The 19,130-nt window shown below is 36.2% G+C and overlaps 1 protein-coding gene across 9 annotated transcripts in view; it reads left to right on the top strand.

The window, feature by feature from the left end:
- The first annotated feature begins 10,058 nt into the window (after positions 1-10,058).
- The window catches only part of ppp1r12a (protein phosphatase 1, regulatory subunit 12A), a 114,361-nt gene continuing 105,289 nt past the window's right edge, over positions 10,059-19,130 (top strand). For all 9 annotated transcript variants that reach the window (XM_051691163.1, XM_051691162.1, XM_051691160.1 and 6 more), the window contains exon 1: positions 10,059-10,389. In XM_051691163.1, coding sequence (XP_051547123.1) covers positions 10,153-10,389 — 237 coding nt within the window. In that variant the 5' untranslated portion in view covers positions 10,059-10,152. The remainder of the gene's footprint in view (positions 10,390-19,130) is intronic.

The raw sequence follows: 19,130 nt of genomic DNA, 5'->3' as shown, positions 1-19,130 counted from the left end.
GCATCCTTGTTGTTCATGAAACAATATTCCAATCAACCAATCTAGATTTTCAATTTAGGGCTTTGAGCTTTGCTGTTAACACTTGTATGTTTTGTTTTGGATGCCTATGTCCCCACCATGCTTATTAACTAGCTTAACCAGCAAGACATCCTTGGTCAACCAGCTTCAGTTGAAAGACAATACTGGTCAACTAGCTTCACCAGCTAAATTTAGCAGGCGAACAGAGTGGCTATGCTAGTCCACCAGCTAGACCAGCACCAAAACCAGCACTAACCAGAATAAACTAACCTGGGTCAGAATGGAAATACATGTTGGTCAAAGCTGGTCTTTACAATTGGGTTTGACAACATTCTTATCAACATATCTTTCCCCTTTGGTTTTAGGGTTAGTTCCACCAGCTAGTCCAGCTGCAAACCAGTCCTAACTTACCTGCACCAGAATGGAAATTCATGTTTGCTGATCTTTCCAGCAGGACTGTACAACATTCTTATCAACCTATTATTGCCCGTTGATTTTAGGGGTAGTTTATGGCTAGGGTTAGGGGTTAGGGATAGAGTTAGGATGCTAGGGCTATGTTTGTCTCAGGGATGCTGTTCCATGAGCAACAAAATACATTCATCCAGAAACATGTCCTACTTGGCAAAATCGCGGTTACCTGCAACATGCCCTTCATGGTATGGTCCACTCTTGTATGAGAAGAATCTAAGGAGGTATTGGGGGCTTTTGGAACAGCTGTGGGTTGGTGGAGGGTAGAGAAGAATTGTCATAGAACTGCCTGAAACTTCACCTTAGTCTGTCAGAATAACTCATGTTTCTCATGCTATGTAACAGCAATAATTTAGGACTAAGTGATAACTATTATAGCTATTGGGGTTTACAGCAAATGTCTAGGTCGTTGAGAAGGATTGAGAAGATTATTCACACAAGACATCATCAAAATTGTTCTTTGGTGCCTATAATTCTTTAACTCATAAGTCTTGCAGTGTGTATTTTCTGCACAACTAGCATCCCTAAAACAAAATTGCATAAACCAATGACTTTTGAGAAATGAGCAATGTTTTTATAGGTTTCCAGAACAATATGATTACACAGGAAATCGACATGTTGATTCCGAATGTTCATGTACCCTGAAATCGACCCTTTATATTTACCTTTCCCTGTAGTGCTACTGATAGTGCATTGCGTGAGCAATCTCTGAGACACGGGTTCTATTTTCATGGGACCAGGAAGTAATCGTATTCACCTCTGAGACAACGGTTCTGGTCAGAGATTCTTTAAATTACTGAGATAACAACCTCCACGGTTCTATCATAGGAGAGAGTGTAACGGTCAACTAGCGTGTTACGACAGTAAGTCACCGTTTGCGGATACCTTACAAATGAATGGAGAGAGCCGTAAACGGACACATACCTGTCACAAAATCGTCCGTGACTTATATTATAAAACATCAATTCATCATAGCAAACTCCACACAGAGTTCTTCATTCCAAAAGGATTGTTTATTGTAAAACATGTTGAACATTAGTGGAAAGGCAGTCGATTCATTAAGTGATGAGCTGTTTCCTCACAAAAGCAGTTTATTCAGCACACTGAAGCATCCCATAGACATCCATTCAAAAAGAACGGCCTCTTGTCTCCTCTCCAGTGTACCACCATAGAATGTCTATGGGAGTGCGCATTATGCTATTTTAGGCTAAGCTTGTAGGCTCCCCTAAAAGGGCTCTGTTCTGGTTCTGCAGAAACCAGGAAGTAATAGACCTTAGTCACTGAGTGCTACTGTATATTTGATTTTTGATGTGGATGAAAATGAGGCTGTGAGGGCTAGATTTACAGTCTCTTCAATGGCATCCACTGTATACAAAACAGAAAACAAACGGTACAACCAATTGAAGAGACTGTAAGTCTATCCCTCACAGCCTTGTTGTCATTTCTGTCAAATATTAAAGATGGCGCTACTGCATTCATCATACTGCACAGATCCATCATGTTCACATAAACTAAATTTAGGTTGCATTTTTGATCTAAAAGGCTTTGGTTTAGGGAGTAGGGTTGATAAAATATGCATTCCATGTACAACTAAAAATACAACTCGCTTTTGGTGCCACCCTGTGGACATTTCACCTCAACAACACTTCTAGCTTCGGCCACTGGGGGCAGTGGTTTGAATTTTGGTAAGCACAGATCTACTGTATTTCAGCAGCAGGACTTTAGGACGAATTCACAGTGTGATATTTCTGTCCTGAATGCTCCCTCTGTCTGCCATTGTTCAACAAACAGTTAATCTTACCCCAAACTATTGCTTGAGCCAATATTGTTATGTCGGATTGATCAGAATGCTCAAACAAACAGAGCAAAACATTTTTAAAGGGAATCTACCTACAAATGGATTACTCACAGTTGTATTTGTATATTAAGAGAAAATATTTTAAAGCTGTAATTTTTATGCCACTAAATGGAATTGCAAAAATAAATTTTGTCTTCAAAACAGCTTTTCGAAAACACCCCTTCCTGCCATTGGTCAAACAAAGAGATAGTCCCTCCCCCAAGTCGCGCCATGGGTTGAGTCAACGTCATTGTTTTTATATAGACGGTTCGCTTAAAACAAACAAAGGATTTTCATAGCACCACAAAGACAAAGTGCTTACAATTTTCAAGAAAATTTAACCTATGAATGAATAGAAGAAAGTATTTTAAAAGAAAAAGTTACATACTTCAGCTTTAACATAAAAAAATAAAATAAAAACACACACTTTACCTTTAACTTAAAAAATTAGAACACAATCCTGAACCTAATTGACTCGAAGAACTTGGGCCAAACACACACAAACAAGTAAACAGCTGAACTCACAGCTGTGATGTCGGAGCATGTGACACATCCAGATCAAGATGCTAATATTAGTGAGAAGCAGAACTTTGTTCAGTAAGTGAACAAAGCATACACATACATGCCTACATGTACTTGAATACATAGATCAGCTGATTTATGCGTATACCTCTATACATGTAGCTGTAAATGACTAATGCTTTCCACCATTGCTCCACACAGCAGACAATATACTAAACCGCTTTTGTGGTTGAATTAATTTGAATGGGAGGAACTGTATAATGCACAGTGCTCAGGATGCAACGCACTTGAATGTTCCATCAGAAGTGAACTTTGCCCATTATGTGGCAGCTTCCCCTTTCAGAATAGCTGCTAATGTTTAGGTTGATTGCAAATCAGTGTTTGGCAAAATGACAGCCTGAATGTTACCATTCACTTTCATTGTATGGAAAAAAAGATGCAATAAAATTGAATGGTGACAGAAACTAACATACTGCTAAACACCTCTTTTTGTGCTCCAGGATAGGAAGTTGGAACAACTTGAAGGTGAGTGAATGATGCCTGAAAATTTGTTTTCAAGCTTTTGGTGAAACAATACATGTAGCTGACATTATGGAAATCATGTTGATCATGGACTGGAGGCTTGCGGCACTGTGTTGCCATTGGCATCTTTGTGTGTATTGCCATTGCACTTACATCCCTGATAAAATCAAAGGTTGGGTATTTCCATCACTGTGATAGCAAGACACTCTGGACCAGCCGGGTGGGAGATTGTGTCACAACAACAATGGCAGCAAGGCATAATGGCAAGGGTGTCTGGATTCACACTGATAGATCATCCTTATTTGACATCACTAGACCATTGGCCACCCAATCCAGGGTGAGTCTGATTAGCTCATTAACCCATTAACACCAGGATTCTTTAGATGATGAGCATTCCATTACATAGATTGATTTTCTTTATGCTGCTGAAAATTAAACTGACTAGAAATAGCCTTCTAGAAATACTCTGATCTAGTAATACAAAACTAGATTTTTGCATTCTCTGAAGAAAATATAAGTGGTGCTTGCTCATGCAAAACTCACCGCCATGATGCTTGGGAGTTGTGGGTGGTTGCCAGGGGGTTGCTATGCGGTTGCAAAGATGTTTTGAGTAACTGTGCTTTCCTATGTAGTTCTTAGTGTCTTAGGGTATTCTGCATGGTTGCTAGGGCATTGCTTTCTGATTTCTTACTGGTCAAAGTCAAAAGAGTCCACCCCCATGTCTCGTGTACCTCCTTCAATGCAAACCTAAGAGATTTCTTTTTTCACCTGTTTTATAGTCCCCAAAGACAAATCATAAGTCTGATTGCTTAGAAAAGTAATAGCACACCTCTTCTCAACAAGCTGCATGATTTGATGTATCATCATTCATGTCTTGTTGCAATATAAAGTTTAAAAGGATAGTTTACCCAAAAAAAGAAAATTCTCTCATCATTTATTCACCCTCATGCCATCCCAGATGTGTATGACTTTCTTTCTTCTGCAGAACACAAATGAAGAATTTTAGAAGAATATTTCAGCTCTGTTGGCCCATTCAATGCAAAGTAATGGAGACCAGAACTCTGAAGTTTCAAAAAGCACATAAAGGTAGCATAAAGGTAATCCATAAGACTCCAGTTGTTTAATCCATGTCTTCAGAAGCGCTATGATAGGTGTGGGTGAGAAACATATATTTTTAAGTCCTTTTTCACTATAAATCTACACTTTCACTTTCACTTCCACATTCTGGTCTCAACCACACCTATCATACCGCTTCTGAAGACATGGATTTAACCACTGGAGTTGTACGGATTACTTTTATGCTGCCTTTATATAATTTTTGGACCTTCCGAGTTCTGGTTACCATTCACTTGCATTGTATGGACCTACAGAGCAGATATATACTTCTAAAAATCATCATTTGTGTTCTGCAGAGGAAAGAAAGTCATACACATCTGGCATTGATACTCACATTAGGGTGAGCTGATACTCACATAAATGATGATAGAAATGTCATTTTTTATGAAATATCCCTTTGATATTTAGGGATTAGGCATTTGTTCAAATAGCAATAGTGATGCTTATACACCTTGGTGCATTGGAGTCCACAACACCAACACACCATAGTACACCAAATTACATTAATCAGATTTTATCAGTCATTCCAAGCAAAGGTTTTTGAGGTTCAAATGCACCATTTAACACTGTATACCCCAACAAAAAGACAGTTACAGACTCTTAGCTAAGTGACAGAGAGGTGAGGAGAGAACACAGCTGACTGCTAAACAAAGAGCAATGAGACTGTCTTTCCGATGCGCTCGGGCTTAGAGCTGTGTTACCAGAAAGCTCAACAATATCTCTGAATGGAAGTTCAGAGTAAGAATATGAAAGAGATTTCTCTGAATTGAGCAGAGCCTAGAATTGAGGGGCAGGGTTTTAGGCCAATAAATAACTCCTTTTAATAAGAACACCAGTGTGTACAGTTTGCAAGAGTTTTACTGCAATGGCTGTTTGATTCATTTTTGAAACAACGCACCAATAGTCTCACATAGCCAGACTTTTGACTATTGGCATAAAGTCTGGTCCAGTTTTCCGCTTTTTCAGGCCAAGAACCATCCATTTAGACAGGAAAAGTCTATGTGAGTGACAGAAAAAATGACCAATCACAGATTGTTTGGTGTTTACATGCTGTTTAGGGGTGGATTTACATACTTTTATTGGAAAAAAAGGTGTACAAACAATTGCACAGCAGTTCTGATCTGCAATCGACTGCACAGAAAACATAGAAGAAATGAGCATGAATGTGTGTAGAATTTGTAACCAGAATTTCTATCTGTACAAAAGTAATAAGAAAAGATCTTTCCACAGACATAACTAATATACATTTCTGCAGAATATCTACTTAGTGCCTAAAACAAAACGTATGAAACTCCTGAATTTAAACAAATTTAGAACTTTTTATTTAAAAAAACAAAAAAACAAAAAAAATCGACTGTTTTCAAACAGGTTGCCAGAATACTCACCCATCTGCTATTGGTCTGGTAAAAAGACAGTTCTGCCCCAAACTCATACCATTGCTTGAGCCAATGTTACTGCAGTATTTCAGGCTTTTGGGTTAGCTGTATGCTCGAACTAACAGAACAGTGTTTTGAAAGTGACTCAGAAATAGATTTCTTATACTTTAATGTTGAAACAAGATTAACAAATGACCTTGAAATCTCTGAAAAGGGATCAGAATCCTTTAACAATCTGTATCTTATAAGGATAAAGAGAACAGTGGCAGAGCGGGTACCCACAGATGGATATAACACTCTCTCCACCTGCTCAACTAGGTCCAATTCGCCTCTTTCTTTGGCTATAAGTCAATGGATTTGCCTGTTGATGGACAGTTTGTTGGAAATTAAATGGATATTTTGTTTGCTTTAGCTTTAGGTGTAAGTTATAGTAAACAACAAAGAATAAAAAACAGCACTTTTTTTTTTAAAGTGACAATCTTGTTCTTGAATCTGCTCCATTTGTTTTGAAAACGGATATTGCAATAAGCACAATTTATATTTAATACAACTGACTGACACCATATGACCCCTTATGGTTCTCAAATAGCCAGTTGATTTCAGTGCACCGTAAATCTATGGAACCTGACTTAGCCGACCCCCTGTGAGAGTACCTTGGCTCCAGTTTCTGAACGAGAGATGATTTTTTAATCAACTTCAAAGATCAAGACACACACACATTGGCTTGCCAGGAGCTGATTCATGCACTGATTGTCTTGAACCCATTAACATAAAACTCCTGTCTTGAAAAGTCCACTGGAGCTGAAAGATGGGCTGGATTTGAGTATGGTAAAACATAGCAGCAAGGAGGATCTCTGATTTCTGGAGATCAAGAGAATCACGTCGAGTTCTTATCCAGAACTCAACACTTTAATATTTAGCTTGATACTTGTAGGTTTTTGTAGATGATTTACCTTATTATTTTCATTGATTTCTTTTCTGCTAAACCTACTCTTAAAGTGTTTTCTGTGTCGCAAGTGTAGTGGACCAAAATTCTAAGACCAATTGTGAAAATGTATAGTTTTTATAATTTATTACAACAGTCTTTTATAACAAGTTATATTATCAACATAAAATTTTGAGTGAAAAGTTAAATTGAGTGATTATAAATTTCAGTATTTCTTAGCATTTGCTATGTCCATCTTTTGTTTTATCGAGAACTTGCACTCGGGCTGGCATGGACTCCTCAAGTTTGTACAAAACCTGATGATCCTTATTTTCCCAGTTTGATCTGAGAATGTTCCAAGGAGCATCTTGTGTGCTTCAATGCAAGCGAGGAAATCTTACCTAGCTAGACAGCAGAAAGGAGCTTTTCTTGTTTGATTAGATACCAAGAAACAGTGCAGAATCTTAAATAAGTCTTTTTCATTTTACATCACAACTTTTTTTGTTTTACATATTTAACAACCCTAAAACTTTGTTTATATCTGTGTTTAAATGATTAAAAAAAAAAAAAAAAAAAAAATTAAATGTGCATCCAGACCTTTGAACCTCACTAAGTGGAAGTATCGAAAACAGATGATATTTAGTCAGCATATAATAATGAACCAAGAAACCAAGTTTTACACTAGTCTCTTGATCATTGCACAGATCTATGGTGACACACACACCTGGATCGTCTCCCAGTTAAATTAGTCGGGCAATTACATTGACACTTATTGCACTTAAAGTCATACACCTCATCATGATGATTATAGTTAGTAAGAGAGATGGCAAACAACTGAGCCAGCTCTGCCAGTTCCCCGCAACCTGCACAAACCACACACACAAGGGCCCGTGCCAACAATAATGCACCACGGTGCCAAAAGAAAAATAACACTCTTTACCAGTGAGGTAGAGGGGGACCACCCCAGTCTTCCCTGAACTCAATTACTCAGATGAGGAGATTTCTAAAAGCCTTAGAAAAGGATAAAATGCTCTTTCGAAGTAGTCAGTTGTGTTAAATTTCATTTGTCACAAACAGAGTCACTCAGTTTGAGCAATGGATCACACAGTATATAAAAACAAACTAGATTTTCTCTGAAACACTTTATAACATCCACCATTAAGAAAATGATCTAACATTACTACATGGTATAATGCTTAAATATATCTTTTCTAAAGACAACCTGGAATACATTCAGGGACACCTGGTTGAAAATCCTTGGGTGTGAGATTATTATAAAAATGTTATTCTCCCCATTTAATACTAAAAATAATAAAGGGAAGTACAGATGATGATAATTTCAGTCCTTATGCATTGAAAATATAAGAAGTAATATACAACAATAAGCAGTTTTGATATTGCTTAAACAATTTATACTGGTAAATGCTGTTCAAAAAGCATATGCTAAATTCATACATTTAATAAAACATTCCAGTAACCAGATACAATTATTTTAAAATGTGTTTGTAATAAAAAAATTCTTTAATACATGATTTGCAGCTCAAAGTGCTTTTAAATCAGATTTAGAAGAATAATCAAATAAATATGGACATTAAGTTCATTTTTAGAATGCAATGGAAGAGACCTCCAAGCATATGCAGACATGAGGTGATTGTTTTAGTTCTGCATTTCAAGTGTGTGTGATATGAGGAAAAGGGTCAAAGAATCATTGCTGTAAATAGATGTATACATTTTATTTTGCTGATAATATATTTCATATAATTATATTTCTATATATTTCTGATAATATATTTTATATTTTAACTTTTTGTAAGGGGCCATTTAGCATGAAATTAGCTACAGTGCTGTTATGAAAAGTGTATATTAATTTAAATTAATTCATATTTATTTAATCATAAATAATATTTAGTTATTTATAAATATGTATTCAATACAAATGTATTTATAAATACATATGCATTTATTTATACATTTTATTTCACTGATATAATTTTCAGCAAAAATGTCACAATTTAAAAAACTCTTGTTGTTATTCTTATTATATATATATATATATATATATATATATATATATATATATATATATATATATATATATATATATATATTTATTTTATTTTTTATTTGTGGATATGGTACCATGGGAGTACCATGGTTATTCTTTGAAGTAACATGAAGTAAAATACAATGATGCTGATATTAAAAGTGTCAAAGATTTTGGCCTATTTAGGTAAAGTTTCCTCCCTTTACTTAAAGGAATAGTTCACCCAAACATATTTTTTATTTTCATCATTTACTCCCCCTCATGCCATCCCAGATATTTCTTTCTTCTGCAGAACACAAATTACAATTTTTAGAAAAATATCTCAGCTCTGTTCAGGTCCATTTAATGCAAGTGAATGGTGGCCAGAATTTTTAAGGTCCAAAAAGCACATAAATGTAGCATGAATAATGAATACAACTCCAATGGTAAATCCACATCTTTAGAAGAAATATTATAGGTGTGCATGAGAAATTTTAACTATAAACCTTCACTTTCACTTTTTCATTCTTCTTCTTTTGTTTTTGGTGATTCGCATTCTTTGTGCATCTCACTCCCTACTGGGCAGGAAGGAGAATCTGTAGTTAAAAAGGACTTGAATATTGATCTGTTTCTCACCCATATCTATCTTATGGCTCCTGAAGACATGGATTTAACCACTGGAGGTTTATGGATTGCTTTTATGCTGATTGTATATGCTTTTTGGAGCTTAAAATGGAATGGACCAACAGAGTTGAGATATTCTACTAAAAATCTTCATTTGTGTTCAGCAGAAGAAAGAAAGTCATACACAGAATTTTCATTTTGGGGTGAACTATCCCTTTAACCAGCAGTGTCTTTTTGATTAATTTACCTACTGTTCATTAGTAAAAAATAATTAGTAGCTTTTATACAATTTGACATATTAACTGCAAAAGACCAAAGTACTCTATATCGTTTGTGTCAATTTCAAACAAAACATTATATAATAGTGCCACTAGCTTTGGGTGACATGCTTTGTATTGTCTGCAGATGTAGACATTAGGAGTAGTCTAAACAGTTCTGTGCAAGACTTCTCATTATTAGTAACTATAACGCTCATATTTATAATCCCATTTTACATTCTATTTTTTGTGCCCCTTGAAGATTACGTTATGCTGCAGATCCGGGCATGACGTCACGTCCTCTCGCGATATCTCGGCGTAAGCAGCAGCCAGACGCTTTTTTGAGCCGAACCCCCCTCCCTCTCGTCCCCTCCCACGCCCCAACAGAGCGTTCACTGTGGGATAGTGGCAGTATACAGTATATCTTCCATCGGAGAGCGATAAGAAGCGCCAGGCTCGAGGGGATGAAGATGGCGGACGCCAAGCAGAAGAGGAACGAGCAGCTGAAGCGCTGGATAGGCTCGGAGACGGACATCGAGCCGTCTGTGCTGAAGAAGAAGAAGACGAAGGTGAAGTTCGACGATGGCGCCGTGTTTTTGGCCGCCTGCTCGAGCGGCGACACGGAGGAGGTGCTGCGAATGCTCGACCGCGGCGCGGACATCAACTACCCCAATGTGGACGGGCTCACCGCCCTGCACCAGGTAAGAGCGGCTTCATTCGGGCTCCGAGTGGCGGATCGGCGGCTGTTGTGGACGGATGACTCGCTGGTGGTGTGTGTTTACTCAGACCACCATCATCATCCTCACCGTCGGGCCGTTTTGCGAAACAGTGTAGCAGCTGAAGCTAAACGGGCTCTGATTGAGGCGAGAGATCCAGTACATTTACGGGTGTTGAATGCACATTATGTTAGATCGATGATCGTGGTGTGTGTAAGTGAGTGTGTAAGTGAGTGTGTGAAGGCAGGAAGAGGACTGTCTGTCTGATTCTCGGGTGTGTTGGTGAGCTAGCTGCTGCTTTAGCCAGTTAGCAACAGAGCTCAAAGTCAGACCAGTCTGATCATCACAACATCAGGAGATCTATTTAGCTGCATTTCAGTGGTGACAAGCGGAGCAAACACAGGAATTTCACTAGAGTCTGTTTGTGGGCGTCTCATTGTAGTTCTAATATATTGTGTTTTGGTCTGCTAGTCTGAAAGTACTTAAGATGCATTAAGCTGACAGTTGTCTCATAAGTTACAGTCTGTTGACAGTGAATGTGTCATTTATTGGGGAAGACACTGTAAACTATTATGGCACCACTCTTCATTTAGGTTGTATTTTATTTTTACATTGGTATATGTATTAGATATCATGAACTAACAGTGATATTTCACAGCATTTGCTAATTTTGGTTAATGTTAATTTAGCAAAACACTTATGCATTCTTAATGTTCATAATCCATCAACAAATTATAATTTCATCCATCCATGTAACACTTTACAATAAGGTTCCATTGGTTAACATTTAGTTGTAACACTTTACAATAAAGTTCCATTGGTTAACATTTAGTTGAGCATGTAACACTTTACAACAAGGTTCCATTGGTTAACATTTAGTTGAGCATGTAACTCTTTACAACAAGGTTCCATTGGTTAACATTTAGTTGTAACACTTTACAATAAGGTTCCATTGGTTAACATTTAGTTGAGCATGTAACACTTTACAACAAGGTTCCATTGGTTAACATTTAGTTGAGCATGTAACTCTTTACAACAAGGTTCCATTGGTTAACATTTAGTTGAGCATGTAACTCTTTACAACAAGGTTCCATTGGTTAACATTTAGTTGTAACACTTTACAATAAGGTTCCATTGGTTAACATTTAGTTGAGCATGTAACTCTTTACAACAAGGTTCCATTGGTTAACATTTAGTTGTAACACTTTACAATAAGGTTCCATTGGTTAACATTTAGTTGAGCATGTAACTCTTTACAACAAGGTTCCATTGGTTAACATTTAGTTGTAACACTTTACAATAAGGTTCCATTGGTTAACATTTAGTTGAGTATGTAACACTTTACAACAAGGTTCCATTGGTTAACATTTAGTTGAGCACGTAACACTTTACAACAAAGTTCCATTGGTTAACATTTAGTTGTAACACTTTACAACAAAGTTCCATTGGTTAACATTTAGTTGAGCATGTAACTCTTTACAACAAGGTTCCATTGGTTAACATTTAGTTGTAACACTTTACAATAAGGTTCCATTGGTTAACATTTAGTTGAGTATGTAACACTTTACAACAAGGTTCCATTGGTTAACATTTAGTTGTAACACTTTACAATAAGGTTCCATTGGTTAATATTTAGTTGAGCATGTAACACTTTACAATAAAGTTCCATTGGTTAACATTTAGTTGAGCATGTAACACTTTACAACAAGGTTCCATTGGTTAACATTTAGTTGTAACACTTTACAGTAAGGTTCCATTGGTTAACATTTAGTTGAGTATGTAACACTTTACAATAAGGTTCCATTGGTTAACATTTAGTTGTAACACTTTACAATAAGGTTCCATTGGTTAACATTTAGTTGAGTATGTAACACTTTACAATAAGGTTCCATTGGTTAACATTTAGTTGAGTATGTAACACTTTACAATAAGGTTCCATTGGTTAACATTTAGTTGAGTATGTAACACTTTACAATAAGGTTCCATTGGTTAATATTTAGTTGAGCATTTAACACTTTACAATAAAGTTCCATTGGTTAACATTTAGTTGAGCATGTAACACTTTACAACAAGGTTCCATTGGTTAACATTTAGTTGTAACACTTTACAGCAAGGTTCCATTGGTTAACATTTAGTTGTAACACTTTACAGTAAGGTTCCATTGGTTAACATTTAGTTGAGTATGTAACACTTTACAATAAGGTTCCATTGGTTAACATTTAGTTGTAACACTTTACAATAAGGTTCCATTGGTTAACATTTAGTTGAGTATGTAACACTTTACAATAAGGTTCCATTGGTTAACATTTAGTTGAGTATGTAACACTTTACAATAAGGTTCCATTGGTTAACATTTAGTTGAGCATGTAACACTTTACAACAAGATTCCATTGGTTAACATTTAGTTGAGTATGTAACACTTTACAATAAGGTTCCATTGGTTAACATTTAGTTGAGTATGTAACACTTTACAATAAGGTTCCATTGGTTAACATTTAGTTGAGTATGTAACACTTTACAATAAGGTTCCATTGGTTAACATTTAGTTGAGTATGTAACACTTTACAATAAGGTTCCATTGGTTAACATTTAGTTGAGCATGTAACTCTTTACAACAAGGTTCCATTGGTTAACATTTAGTTGTAACACTTTACAATAAGGTTCCATTGGTTAACATTTAGTTGAGTATGTAACACTTTACAATAAGGTTCCATTGGTTAACATTTAGTTGAGCATGTAACACTTTACAACAAGATTCCATTGGTTAACATTTAGTTGAGTATGTAACACTTTACAATAAGGTTCCATTGGTTAACATTTAGTTGAGCATGTAACACTTTACAACAAGATTCCATTGGTTAACATTTAGTTGAGTATGTAACACTTTACAATAAGGTTCCATTGGTTAACATTTAGTTGAGCATGTAACACTTTACAACAAGATTCCATTGGTTAACATTTAGTTGAGCATGTAAAACTTTACAGCAAGGTTCCATTCGTTAACATTTAGTTGAGCATGTAACACTTTACAGCAAGGTTCCATTCGTTAACATTTAGTTGAGCATGTAAAACTTTACAGCAAGGTTCCATTCGTTAACATTTAGTTGAGCAAACACATTATATTTTTACAGCAATTATTATTCTGTTAATTTTAATTAATAAAAATACAGTTATTTATTGTTAGCACATGTTAGTTAATAGTGCATTAACTAATGTAAAAAAAAATACAACTTTTGATTTTAAAAATGTGTATATGTTGAAATTAACGTAAACTAAATGGTGTAAAAGGATTGCAAATTGTTAGTTAGTTGTTAGTTAACTAATGTTGTTAACTAAGGTTAACAAATGGAACCATAGTGTAAAGTGTTAACGATATGCCTAGCAATGTAAATTATGTTTATGTATATGTAGAAATTGCCATTAACTTAGATTAATAAATGCTTTTGAGTATTGTTCATTGTTAGTTCGTGGTAAGGGCTGGATATCGATTACCGATTTTATTCTATTCTATTTCACAAGCTCTCATTTCGATTCCGATTTTGCCAATTTTGACACGGCTTGATTCAATTCTGATTCATGTGGGTATATTTCAGTTATAATGTCCATTTTGTTTACAGTTTAAAGAAATTGTCTCTCATATAATGCTGGAAATTATTCAAGAAATTTCTAACTTGGTACATCATGAAAATATTGTTAAAATGCAAAATTTTGCATCCATAACTAAGTTCAAATGCTATTTGTTTAACACACATAATAATCAACACAACCAAAATTGAAGTAAACTTTAAAGTAAAATATAAGTCTCGGGAATTTGAGAATTGATACCGGTATCGTTTAAATGAAGATCATGATTAATTGATTTTCTGATATTGCTACCCATTCCTAATAGTAATATAATTTTAACGAATACAACCGTAACCTTTAAATGCATGGGTGTTTTGCCAAAGATTATTACATACCTGGCACGTTTATCTATCACAAATGGATGTACAAAATGCCCAGATAGTGTAAAATTTACAAATAATTTTAAGACAATTAGAAAATTATAGAATATAGTATATTCTGATAAATGTTTGTTTTATTTTTCATACATCAAAGAGATGATGCAAAAAATATAGAACAGGATTCATTAGGCCTACTACCACACTGAAATTTCATGAGGCGCAACTGTCTGTGAAACACGTATTGAGCTACATAAAACACATAAACAGGCCCAGACGGAATCTAGCATTTTCTCCGCTGATTTTAAGGGAAAATCTGCGTAATTCTGTGGAAGGAATTTAAACATAGCAAAATGTATTAAATGGACCTTACAGTACTACACCCTTATTAGGCAGCAAAAGCATCATGGAATTAGTAAAAATATTTAATAAACAAACATGCAAGGGATGGGGAATGCATGAAACTTTTCTGAATGACAGATGTCAAAAAATTCTGCTGAAATTCTGCTCGCGATGATTCCGTCTGGGCCTGCACATAAGTTACACATTAGCTAACGTGTCTTATCTCAGGCACTTTTTGAGTCTAAATGGATGCACAACTTAAGGCCTGAGAATATTTCAGTTGTCCACGTTGCTGATCGCTCCGCGCACAGTATGCGCAATGTAAATTTCGTCACAAGACAGTCCGCGCGGCCTGGTCGGCCAGACTTTCTCGACTCGCGGACGTGCTCATCATCTGTGTGCATCGTTGGCACAAGCGCCAGCCATTGACTCAACTAAAAGACCGTCACAAAGCAGTCGTATTATGCATGCGTCGAACACGGCCGTCTGCACTCCGGGTCAATGGAGTATACTCAGGAAAGTGATGTGGTCGACCGGGTGCGGTCCGATACGGAACGTGGTCAACCGAAGTATACCCAGGCCTTTACATAATTTCAGTAGTGCACCCGAATGACAATAGCCATATCATACTGTTCATGTTTTACACTTGCTATAGTTTACAGCCACATTGCTGCGTCGTCAAATAGCATGTCAAAATTAAATTGAGTAAAAAATAGCATGTATAATATGTACACTCATATGGAATACTGATAATTCACCATTTTCACACAAAAAAATCAACGTGATATGGTAGTCATTTGTATGAATATAGTACTCATTTGTCTTGTAATTAACAAAGTATATCCTGTGACAGTAAACTTATATAGATATGAAATAAGCATACAAATATTATTTATGGATGCGGCAAAAAAACAAAACAAAAACGGCAACTTTTGTTGTTTGGATCTGGCAGAGATTGTTAAAAATGTATTTTTAGGCTCTCAGATGTTCCGCAGCGTGGCTAAAATAGGGCAGCGTTACTGTATTACATCATACCAATTAAGGTTGAAGTCATGATGTAACTGCATTTTACGGATGATTGACTGTCAGAATGCTTGATGCCATGTCTGAATAGCGTGACATCACACGACATCACTGTAAACAGGACGGAAGTCCCTTCTTGTTAAGAACCGCTTTGCTAATATTTGGCTGAGAGGATGTGTTTTTGTACACGATTTAGACTTTCGAGGGAATGTGCTTGGCTTGACCGTAAACATCCATGAAAGATGTGTCACTTTGGTTTAGTTTTTTCTCTAACTGTTTAACGCACTAATGCAAATCACTAATGATTCTGGCAGAGATACTGTTTATTGAGAGCATTTGCAAGCGGAGGTACTTTGTCTATTAAGACCAGTTGAATATGTTCAGGAAGGTAAAGATAATATGTAAATTCATATTTACTTTTCAGTACATATGTATTGTCTCATAACCTTGTGAGCTGTCACATTCAATGTGTTGCGGTGAAATGCATTCAAAAGCATTGACGTTTGGCGAAGTAATGCAAAGTGAAACTGCTTGAAATTAGCAGTGTATATTATTCATACTTGTTTTCATATGTCATGCTTGAGGTTCTACGCTTTACAGTACATTTCGGAAGTATTTTGATTTATCGAAAGTCTACTCGATATGTGTTTTCAATTTAGAGCAGGAAAACAGGCATTTGACATTGTGAACCATAGTATCTAAGGTCCTGCGATGAGTCTTCTGGGTTTGATGGGACTGCAGGAGGTTCTCGGTACAGGCTTACCACTGGTTTAAAAGCACTTGCCTTCTTTTGGGCTGCTGTTCAAGCTGGGAGAGGAAAGAATTTGGATGCAGGTCTTGAGACCTAACCATGACTGGAGAGGCTCCTTTCTCTGTTGGATCTGGTGTGTGTGTTTATATATGTGGACTGGTGAGGAACCGGAGAGAGTTCTAGCATGTGACTATCAGGCAATGAGTTCAAATAGGATTTTTATGTGGATGAAGAATTTGTTTTTAATGGTGATCTTACTATTAAAGTTCCTAACCAGACATGACGCAATACCACAGTATTCATACTGCGCATGCGCATTAGCTATACAAGCCAGGAAAATGGCATGTTTTAGTGTAATATGAGGTAAAGAAGCACAACTTATGATTCCAATGTTGTCAAATTTTATTGCTGATTTGAAATATGTAATGTTGATAATGTTGACCAACCGTTTTTGAGATTTCGGTGTCCCCAATTTAAGTAGATAGGAGCTGCACTGGCATGACTGGAGTGACTTGCTAGAAAGACTTTGGAGAAAGTCAAAATGAACCGCCGATGTGTGAGTCTGTGTGTGTGTGTGTGTGTCCAAAGTAGGGTTGGGTGATATGGCTTCAGAAATTATATCTCGATATTTCTCAGAAGATTTATGATGTTCAATAATCGATATACATCTCGATTATTATGTTTTTGCTCTGAAATAGCATAAAAGTGTTTTTTTTGTTTGTTTTTGTTTTTTTTAATCAGAGGAACCTCATTTAATCTAAACAGCCATTGTAGCCATGCAGAAATAATATTTCAAAGGCAATAAAAATCAATAAAAAAAAAATTATGAAGGCATTAGGGCTGGGCGATAGGACGATGTAATCAGATATCGACGATGTCTTACAAAGATCCCGATGCCAATTGCGTACAGACGATGATCGACAATATTGGGAAATGGCAAAACCATGGATCTGGGAAGTCACCAAATAAATTAAACAGTGGCCAGGGTGTGAAACTAGCACCCGCAAAATACGACGAGGCTGAATCCAGTTCACAAGCTCCTTGTCCAAATGTATTTCATGCGCGGGTAATTTTGCTTATCTACCCGCAACAGGCAGGTGACCTGTAAGGCGTCTCAGAGTTGCACATAACAAGAAATGCTGTTAGTCACAAAGACACGCACTTGAAGAAACACACTTCATTATATTTTTAAGAACAGACAAAAGAAAAGCCGTCAATAGCTGTTTCCATGAACGCTTATGAGGGGGACCTACGCCAAATTAGGCAGGTGGTTTTAATGTTGTGGCTGATTGGTGTATATGGAAGCTTAATAAAAATCTTATTTACCTTCATATATTTTTACTAAAACATTTTTAAATGAACAAGGTGTGCAAAAACTACTTCACTTATTTTTTGGAAACCAGATGAATATTGCAAAGTACTAAATTATTACTGTGGAACCCAGTCAAGATTATTATAATATAATAATGAATTATTATTATTTTCACGATAAGATTTGTTAAAGATAAATTGATATATTTCAGTCCTATATACTTCACCCTAAACTGGGTTTTTTATTTTGACACTGCATGCAGATTTTAAAGGCTCATTAAAATCATCACGATATTGTTTAATTTTACATCATCAGCAAAATCATCACAATTATATTGTGGGTATTATTCAATGTATCGCACAGCCCTAGTCTATAGCGCTCCGGTTGAAGAGAACGAGACCTCAAACACAACATTCCGTAGGTCTGTGACGTCCACGGTGAAAATAAAAGTTGTTTTGAACCTGCTAGTGTCACCCCGGCTTTAATATACATTAAATGTATATACACTGCATGTTGCAGTGTCACGTCGCATCTGGTTAGGACACAGTGTGACAGTGGGAATTAGTTTTCTTTCACGGTTTCTTTTCATTAGGATGTGGTATTTGCAATAAGATCATCGTAACCAAAGTTAAAACATGGACAGTAACCATAAAACAAATTATGCCATTTTTCATAAGAAAAATACATCCCGAAATTAAATTGTATTCCCTCACTACCCCGATTTATTAATATATTGATTTAAGTTCATGGTAAATGCATGGTATTAGCCACAATTTCTGTCTGTTCATGATACACATTTCTCCTTTATTCCTTTTCAATGCTGTTTAGAATGTTGGGGCCATTTAATACGATTTTAAACTAGTTTAATCATCGACACATTATAGGCTTTCATAGAGGTTTTAAACAAATAATCAATGCTAAACCACGACCCAGCCCATGCTTCTCGCAGCGTTGTTTATGATGATCTGCGCGGCTGAGAGCTTGAGACCGGTCCACGTGTAAATGCACGTGCTCTGCGCTGATCTGTCTATTGAGCCTTGAGCCGCGCTGAATGATCCAGGTAGAGCTGTGTCCTTTCGCGTTTTGAATGTTTGCCAATTTATGTTTTCATACGCAACTAAAAACGACAGCTCACAATCAGAGAGTCGGGCAACTTTGTAGTCGCACCAGTGCTCATGCAGACCTGAACACTTGGTGCACAAAACATGATGACAGTAACAATCAACAGAATTTATTGATCATGAACTGGTAATTGTGAGTAGAAAATGAACTTCAGACTTCACAAAAAAAGAAGTTACCAAACGTAACAGCAAAATCAACAACAATAAAAATAAAATAAAAAAAATGTAAATCAACT

This window comes from Myxocyprinus asiaticus, chromosome 47 (assembly GCF_019703515.2).
Source record: "Myxocyprinus asiaticus isolate MX2 ecotype Aquarium Trade chromosome 47, UBuf_Myxa_2, whole genome shotgun sequence".
In the NCBI taxonomy this organism is placed as follows: domain Eukaryota; kingdom Metazoa; phylum Chordata; class Actinopteri; order Cypriniformes; family Catostomidae; genus Myxocyprinus; species Myxocyprinus asiaticus.
This window is presented reverse-complemented; position numbering and strand designations above follow the sequence as displayed.